General features: G+C 45.0%; 1 protein-coding gene across 1 annotated transcript in view; it reads right to left on the reverse strand.

Annotated features, from left to right (window-relative positions):
• The window catches only part of LOC307239322 (tumor necrosis factor alpha-induced protein 2-like), a gene marked incomplete at its 5' end in the record, with an annotated part of 13159 nt that extends 6398 nt beyond the window's left edge, over window positions 1-6761 (reverse strand). Inside the window, 9 exons of the mRNA XM_080012680.1 lie at window positions 254-380; window positions 727-819; window positions 1038-1132; window positions 1655-1777; window positions 1863-1974; window positions 2435-3086; window positions 3768-3938; window positions 4541-4627; window positions 6728-6761. Coding sequence (XP_079868806.1) covers window positions 254-380; window positions 727-819; window positions 1038-1132; window positions 1655-1777; window positions 1863-1974; window positions 2435-3086; window positions 3768-3938; window positions 4541-4627; window positions 6728-6761 — 1494 coding nt within the window. The remainder of the gene's footprint in view (window positions 1-253; window positions 381-726; window positions 820-1037; window positions 1133-1654; window positions 1778-1862; window positions 1975-2434; window positions 3087-3767; window positions 3939-4540; window positions 4628-6727) is intronic.
• Between the last annotated feature and the right edge of the window lie 2783 nt (window positions 6762-9544).

The raw sequence follows: 9544 nt of genomic DNA on the forward strand, positions 1-9544 counted from the left end.
TGGTGAAACGTGGTAGAACCTGGTGAAATGCGGTGGGACCTGGTGGAACATGGTGGAATGTGGTGGAACCTGGTATGCCCTGGTGGGACCTGGTGGAATGTGGTGGAACGTGGTGGAACCCGGTGGAATGCGGTGAAATGCGGTGGAACCTGGTGGAACCCGGTGGAATGCGGTGAAATACGGTGAAACGCGGTGGAACCTGGTGAAACGCGGTGCAACGCGGTGGAACCTGGTGGAACGTGGTGGAACGTACCTTTAAGGCGCTGTGCATGCCTCTCAGCAGGAAGGAGTGTGCGCGCTGCTTGATGGAGCTCAGAGCAGACAGACAGGTTTTCTTTACCTCCACTGGGAACAGATCTTCCTTCCTCACGACGTAGTCCCTGAGCAGAGGACCAGAGAGAACCATCACCGTCACGTTCACCGAGTACCACAGCGAGCGCTGCTGAGGTGCCGCTCAGCAAGGCAGGGAACCCTGCCGCTCCAGTGGAGACTGGGTGCCTCGGAGGCGACGGCATCAAGCAGTCATTTGGTGTCCTGGCTGTTGCTTGGTGACCGGAGTAACAGCAACAGCAACAGACCCTAATATACAGTATATTTTATTATGGTCTGTTCATCCTGTTTACACACCAATCAGCTGATGAGCAGAAGTGCAAAAGAGTCGACAACGCCCATGCTCCACCCGCTGCGTGAAGGGGAAAAGCGTCTTTGTTTTGACAGAAACTTTACCTGAACTGTTCCGCGCAGGGGAGGGTCGCCATGACGACAGCTCTGCTGTTGGGACGGCTGCTCTTCATCACGTTGCCATGGAAACTGCTGAGACTGCAGGATAAAGGCCGAAGAAAATTTGTTTTATTTCACAAGCCTTGACTCACAGTTTAACACGTGGCGAGTCTGGGAGTCATAGTCAAACAGTTTTGACAGTTTCATAATAAAGCTGTGACTCAATTTGTTTGGCCTTGACAGAGATTTTTAATAAATATAAACACCTTATACTTAAATAACTTGAACAAACAGCATTACTTCAAACGAGGCATTACCTCTGCAGGAAGTCTCCCAGGGGCCGGACGACGGACTCTGCCTTGCTCTGCATTCCCAGGTCGACCTCCAGCGACAGCACCGCTCCGTTGATGCGCTGCAAAGAAACATTCCAATAAAGAAGAATTTAGCAATTTAAGAATTTATGCCACTGGATTGTCAACCGTGTCTCGCTCCAAACACTGGGCGACTCAGGGAATAGAACCCTGAACCTCGCCAGTATACTCGTAGCCCAAGAGAACTTTTGGAGCGGCGAGACACAAGGCTAGACGACAGCGTTGTGCTGTGGTTGATTCCTCGGCTGCGTCGCGGTCAATAAAACTCCTGACGGAGCCGTGGTGGAAAACCCCGGTTCAGGAAGTGAAATCCCACCCGGGGAGTTTGAGTCGACCATGTGGAGGAGAGTGGAACCGGCCGCGCGGCAGGAGCTTTGTTCTCTGGGCTCAGAGTTTTCCACCTCGGTTACTGATTAAACAGCATTCTGGGAAAAGCTTCACCACGAGTCTTTGGCCGTAGGGGCAGCGCATTTTGGGATAAATCAAAGTTTCTCCGACCCAGCTCCGCTGCTCCCCCTGTCCCTCCCCCCCTGCCCCCCAGCCCAACACGGTGGAGTTAGTACCTGAATGACGTCGATGGCCATGGGGCTGGAGAAGCAGCCGTCCCTGTTCTCTGGTAGGATTCCGTTCATCCACTCCTTCTTGACCTCCTCCAGGGTCCTGGTGATGAAGGTCTGGACCTCCGACTAAACACCAAGGGGAAGGAGGGTCATCAAGCCTCCAGCGCCACGTGCGGGCGGATGTGCGGCGCGGCCCCCGCGGGCTGCTCACCTGAGTGCGTTCAAGATACTGCTCCTCCAGAGAGGCGTGAAGGCCCTGAGGCAGCAGCTTCCCCAGGGTGTCGTAGTCCACATGTTCAGACAACTCCTCAGCTTTCAGGATGCTGCGATGGAGGACGCAGAGACAGGGAATCATTTGAGAGTGAAGACGGTTGATGTGGAGATGAAATTGTTGTCAACAGTGATATTGTCGTTTCCAGGCAGGCTCTTGGGAACATGATCAAGGGGTCTGCAGGTCTCAGAGAGTTACTTCTATTACATTTGAAGAACTTTTTGAAACAGATTTTTAAAGGAATGTTTTTCAGACAAATCATCTTTGTCTTCTTCAGTCCAGTGTTGCAGGTCAGAATAAAGATAAGTCTTACTGCATACAGATAGATGACTCTCTGAACCGGGACTAGTTTACTTTAGATAGTAACGTCATATACTCCATCTAACCAGTACTTTTTTACGCATAAGAACAAGGATTTTCTTGGATTTCTCTCTCCGTGTTGAAATGAACACCTCATCAACTCAGATGTAAGACTGTTTCCTGACTGTTCAGGCCGAGTATCTCGCGCTCACTTGGGGTAGAAGTCGTGGACCCAGCGCAGCAGGCAGAAGCAGTCCTTGGCGTCCAGGCTGAACTCTGCAATGCTGATGATCCTGGATCTGAAGGCGTGGTGGTACAGCCGGGCGTACAGGTTGCACACGTCCACCTGGGGCGGGTAGCAGATCCTCACCACCTGCACCACCCGCCGCAGGTCCTGCCTCAGCTGCCTCCCGTACCCGCACAGCTCCTTCTGGATGGACGACAGCCCGGCGCCCCCGGCGGGCCCCGGCGCTCCCTCCGCGCAGTCCTCCATCCTCTCCTCCACCAGCTGCCGCAGCAGGGCGTCGTGTCTCGTCCGCAGCCTGCCGGGCCTCCACGCCGGCAGGGTGTGGGTCCTCCCGTCCCGCCACCGCCGGTCCTGCTTCTCTTCCAGGACCATGGCGCCGACCGCCGACCTCAGGACCTCCAGGTGGTCCGGGTCTGGGTTCAGAGAGTCCTTGAGGGCCCGCTCCACCAGCGCCATGAGGGCTGCGCGGTCCCCGGCGAGGAGGCTCTGCTCTCCTTCGTCCTCGCCCTGCTGGAGCTCCCTTATCTCCCCGAACAGACGCTCCTCCCGCTCTATCAGCTGGCGGGCGGCCTCGGCCAGGCGGCACCGCTCCAAGTTCTGCTGGAAGGAGGGTTCCTCTGGGGGGGCAGAAGGAAGGGCTGTGTTCTAGAGAGTTCTTCTGGTTCCTAAATGAATCCATGAACTAGTCTGTCCTCAGCTGCTCATCTACACCCACATTAAGTCTAAACTTCTGTAAAGATTTTTGCAAGTTTATACACAAATAACTTTGGATGATTATCACACACACACACACACACGCGCACACGCACACGCACACGCACACACGCACACACACACACACACACACACACACACACACTACTGTATATGTATATATACACGTACTGTATATAGACATTTCATTTTAGCTTGCACTTACTGCTTCCACATTCTTTAATCTACATTGTCTATACTGATAATAATAATAACAGTAACCACAACAACAACAATAATAATAATAATAATAATAATAATAATAATAACAATGAGAATATTTAAGGTAAAATGAGCCGTTTTGTGGTCGTTTTAAAGAGACACAGCATTGATGTTTGCATCTCTATTTGCAAAAGAGATTGTGATCTCAATAGGCCTCCAGGTGTGTATATAACAGGGAATAATTACCATAAATAGTTTAAGCCTGAATGACGAAGTCCGGGAAAATGTTTAATTGTGTTTCAATGGTCAGTGCAGGTAGTGAAGCCTTGTATTTTCAATATTCTGCATGCACACACATGGCACTGTTGCACATTCACACACACCTGGTTTTGGAGAACAGGACGTGTCATCACCCTCTGGGGACCCGGGGATGAGCTTTGAATCCACCGCTTCACACCCTTGGTTCCGTCTTCTCTGGTTCCTCTTCAGTTTGGGGAGTTTGAAGTGGAAGCGTTTTCCTCCAGAGGAGGAAGCCGGGTGCATCTGCATGTGTTCTGCAGGATTCAAGGAGCAGCACTGACTCATGTGTTGCTCTGAACAGAGCTGCAAAGACCCATGAAACACACAGTGCTGGAAATAAAAATACACTTTGACTTTAAAGCAAAAAGTTCACTTTCTGCCTTGAAAGTTGCACTTGCCAACTTGCTAAACTTCTGGAAGGATGTTATTTCAGCATTCAGTAAAACCCAAATTCCCCAAAAAAGTGAAGTAAAAACATTCGGTTTGTAAAACTCACATCGTAGTGTCTGCAAAGACTGGAGTTCATGTAAAACTAGTCAATTAAAGTTAGAAATGAAATTCAAGTTCAAGTTCAAGAGATTATTTGTCACATACATACAAGGGAAATCATTGGTGCTGCAAAAAACCCAAAAGAAAACACATTAGTTAGTTACTATAACTCACATGAATATGTATAATATAATATACTTTTAATGAGGAAAAAGCTGCTTCTGTGCAGTTAGTGCCCATTTTGAAACCATTTGATCCAAATTAATCATTGAAAGAAATGTGTGTTGTTATTAAGAATTCTGGTTTTAAATGAAAAAACAATTATTTCCTAAAGTATATTTAAAAATAAATAAGTGTATATTCTCACCCAGCATCTCTCCTGCAGCAATGCTGTCCAGGGAGTCTATATATTCTGACTGAGCCTGAGGGGGAGGAGCCTGGGGGCAGGAGGAGCCTGGGGGCAGGAGGAGCCTGGGGGGAGGAGGAGCCTGGGGGCAGGAGGAGCCTGGGGGGAGGAGGAGCCTGGGGGCAGGAGGAGCCTCCTCCTTTGAGGGAAACTCTCAAAGCATCAGAGGTTGAACTGCTCTGACCTTCACATCGCGGAGGCCAGACGACACTGGCAGCACAACATTTTCAAAGTGTAATAACTGCACTTGACTGCTCCACTTTTTTACCAGTCACACTTCACATGTTTCAATTGGATGGGGACCTATTACACAAACTTAGTTTTATAACCCAGAAGCTTTCCAGCCTTTCAATTTCAAAACAAATTTTCCATGATATAATTTAAAAGCATTCAGTTAATTTTTGATTTTATATAGATAGATAGTCCTATATACAGCGATCAACCACAACATTAAAGCAGTGACAGGTGATGTGAATAACATTGATCATCTGGTTCCAATGGCACCTGTCAAGGGTTGGGATATATATATATACACACACATATATACTGTTATATATATTATTATTATATATATATATTATTATTATTATATATTTACTCATATATTATTATTGTATATATACTTTTATATATTATCATTATTATATATATACTGTTATATATTATTATTATATATATACTTTTATATATTATTATTATTATATATATACTGTTATATATTATTATTATATATAGTGTTATATATTATTTTTATATATTATAGTGTTACATAATGTAATTATATATATAACGTTATATATTATTATTATATATAGTGTTATATATTATATATGAGGCAGCAAGTGAAGAGTGAGTTGTTGAAGTTGATGTGTTGAAGCAGCGTAAGGGTCTGAGCCACTTTGACAAGGAGCACATTGTGATGCTGGACGACTGGGTCAGAGCATCTCCACAAGCACAGGTCTTGTGGCTGTTCCCGCTCTGCAGTGGTTACTACCAAAAGTGTCCAAGGAAGGACGACCGCTGAACCGGCGACAAGGCTCATTGATGCACGTGGGGAGCCAGGTCCAGTCCGTCTGGTTCGATGCCACAGAAGAACTACTGTAGCACAAAGTGGACGGTGCTATGATAGAAAGGTGTAGAACACACAGTGCATGGCAGCTTGCTGCGTATGGGAGCTCACAGTGTCCATGCTGACCCCTGTCCACCCCTGAAAGCACCTACAATGGACACGTGAGCGTCAAAACTGGACCATGGAGCGATGGAAGAAGGTGGAGGTCTGATGAATCACCTTTTCTTCTACATCATGTGGATGGGTGGAGTTAGGGTCCGATCCCATGGAGCCTCTGTGGGATGTGCCGGAACAACAAGCCTGATCCATGGGGGCCCCACCTCCACCTTTCAGGACTTAAAGGATCTGCTGCTAACGTCTTGGTGCCAGATATATATTTATATTTATATATTAAAATAGGTAACCTGAAATCGAGATGTTGCAAAGACTTTCCCAATAAATAGTAGAATTGTTCCAAGTTTCATATCATTTTTAATATGAAGACTGAACATTCCTGCATTGTGAGACCATGTGCTGTACAGCCTTTCAGTTTCGAAAATAAAAGTGCTTAGAATTCCCCATGAATAAGTCAGACTTTGGAAATTCAATGGATTTTAACAGCACTCGAGCTGTTTCTGCATCGTTTCAGACGGGAGGTTCTGGAGTTATAAACAGTTACTGGGGCTCGCTCCCAGTGATCAATGAAGTTTTAATCTTAGTTTAGGGAAGCTTTAACGTTATAATCTTAAAAAAAAACAACAGTATCATTTCGTCGAAATAACAATAACATAACACCACAACACCACACGGCAGCGGAGCATCGAATGCTTGCCAACAGAACATTATTCTAATACACTGATGTTTTAAAGCTCATTTGCATGTACTGTATTTTCTAATGCTTCAATACATGACATACCATGATACCATGACATTAGTGACGTTTATATGGTTTCCTATATTGTTGTCTCACCAAGTTTTCAATTTCTTAAGTAATATATTGATCAGGAATTAATTCAGAATGAATTCATTTTAAGATGTGTTCGCCCTAAGTTCTCCAAAGACATCCCATAGATACAGATGAAAGCTAGTTGTGGTCCTACCTGTACACCTGCAGCACCTGAAGATCCAACACATGGTTCTGGAAACACACACGTGGTGCTGCTGTACTGGAGGCTTTTAAGCTTTTTAGGGTGCTTGAGGTTTTTAATGTTTTTTAAGGTTTTGAAGGCGCTTAAGGTCTCCTCAGGTGTGGATGAGCGGCGGCAGGTGATGGTTGTTTTATGACAGGATGTTGGATGAAACTTTCACTTTCTGTTCCACTTTTGACTTCCTGTGAGACGCTTCTTTCTAACCACTACTGCAAATCACTCATGATGGAGGAAGCAACTAACTCTATCTGTCTGTCTGTCTGTCTATCCATCTATCTATCTAGTCCCTTCTCCATCATGTGTGAACAACCATCACCTGGCGCCGCTCTTCCACACCTGAGGAGACCTTAAGCGCCTTCAAAACCTTAAAAAACATGAAAAACCTCAAGCACCTTAAAGAGCTTAAAAGCCTCCAGCGCCGCGGATAGATACTGTAGACAGACAGACAGATAGATAGATAGATAGATAGATAGAAACAGAAACAGAAAGAAGAAACAGACTTTATTTGTCACACGACACTCCACAACACATGCTTGCACACACACACACATGCACGAGCTTGATGGTGGCGGGTGAAATGGCTCCTCTGCTTTTAATCCATCCTGGCTTGTCCTTCCTCCGGGGGCACAGCCAGGAGCAGTGGGCAGCGTACGTGGACCAGGTGATAAGTGTCCATCGCTGGTCAGACGATGATGGGTGCATGTTTTTGAGGGGGGTCCTTACTGACGTGAGGTGGAGGAAACCCCATGTGAGCACGGGGAGGACATGCAAACTCCACACAGAAAGGCTCCTGTTTGGGAGATAACCCACCGGAGCACGGTGCCAACAGCGCCCCAGGCGGGAATCAAACCCAGGACCTTCTTGCTGTGAGGCAGCAGTGCAATGCACTGCGCCACCGTGCAGATAGATAGATAGATAGATAGATAGATAGATAGATAGATAGATAGATAGATAGATAGATAGATAGATAGATAGATAGATAGATAGATAGATAGATAGATAGATAGATAGATAGATAGATAGATAGATAGATAGATAGATAGATAGATAGATAGATAGATAGATAGATAGATAGATAGATAGATAGATAGATAGATAGATAGATAGATAGATAGATAGATAGACAGACAGACAGACAGACAGACAGACCCTCTGAAGAAACCTGCATCATGGTTTTCAACTCGTTTATGTTTGTATGTAAATATGGGAAGTTCAAGCAAATGTAAGAAAAAGAGCTTTTCTAACAACAGAGAAGTGCTGATGCCAGGCGTGTTGTCATGCCCCCCATGTCAACAGGAGCGCTGGGGAAGGTTGAGACGCAGCAGAGAGACAGAGGTACACTCCGGACGTACCATCCAAAAACACCCTTTTATTACTTAGCTCCCTGCATCTTCATTCAATCAAAGGAACCGTCTTCCATTCAACGTAAATAGAAACGCAGCGTTTTCAGCACAAAACACAGATTGAAACAATAATATAAATCAGACTTTTCAGTATTCAGCAACAACAATAACAGTAATAATACTAATAACATTACTACTACTAATAATAATAATATACATATTGCCTCTGATCGGGCGGCGCTTTTAAGTTACAATTTTCAAAATAAAGTTTTGTATAATGTATGTAGAATACAACATGTGTGGTCATTAGTGCATTGAGTGTTCAAACTATTAACTTTAAAAACCTGAAGTACATTCTAAAACCAACACGTTTCCACATCATTGTGATCCATTCCACAGCTTCGTCTTCATTCTGCATTGAATGAATGTTGTTTCTTAATTGAATTTCAAGCAGCTGTTGGCACGGCAGGTTCTCTCTGGAAACTCCCTTTCGCTACCAGAGTTTATTCGTTTTCCTCTGCGTGTGAACGGGTGCACTCTGCACCGGATGAATGAGTTCCACAAATCTAGAAGTAGGAAGAACAATCTGTGAAAAACAGCGTGAAAGCCCTCTGCAAACCTAATGAATGGGTTGGATCTCCTCAGAATAAATGTGAATAAATTGCGTGAGAGGAGGTCGAAATCCCGGGCGACGCCTACATCCAGTCTGCCTCTGGATTCCTTACCAGGAATTCAAATGAATCACAGGTTCCAATCAAAGACGTTTTCGCTGGAAGAGCATTGAGCTCTTCCAGGGAAAACGTCTTTGGATCAAGTTCAAATCACTGGAGTATTGAAGGGTGTGTACCTGCACGTCACAGCTACCGCACAAGATTTTACTTTTATTGCACAACCGTTGGATGACAAACACCTTTTCCCTCGCACAAAACTGCAAATCTAAAAAACATCTCATGGAAAAACGTTGATGTTTACACGGCAGCACACACATTTTCCATTCCATTATTAGAAAATATCATATATCAATATCGTATCATTTTTGTCACATTACGCTGATTACAGTAACACGTGTTGTTTGTCAGAGTAACTTCATTTGGCGTATTTTGTATTTGTTAATGTCATGGAACCTTCAACTTTGCAAATGGAATTAAAATAAATAAAATACGGCAAAGTAAAGTAACTTGGACAAAAATATGTGTTGACGTAGTTGCCAGAGGGACCAGGATATAATTTTAAGGTTTTTGAGTTTCTCACCAATATCCTTTGAATTTTCCAAAACCCAAAAATAGAGACAATATTTGTGAAGTCTAAAAGTAGGCCATCATCAGGGACATGGTCAGCTTGTCCCTGGTTCTTTGAGGTGGGGCTACCTTGGCTCGTCCTCCATCCACTTGCATTGGTGCGGTGGGGTTTAAAGCAGTTCTGGAAA

The sequence above is a fragment of the Zeus faber genome (assembly GCF_960531495.2).
Source record: "Zeus faber genome assembly, chromosome: 13".
In the NCBI taxonomy this organism is placed as follows: Eukaryota; Metazoa; Chordata; class Actinopteri; order Zeiformes; family Zeidae; genus Zeus; species Zeus faber.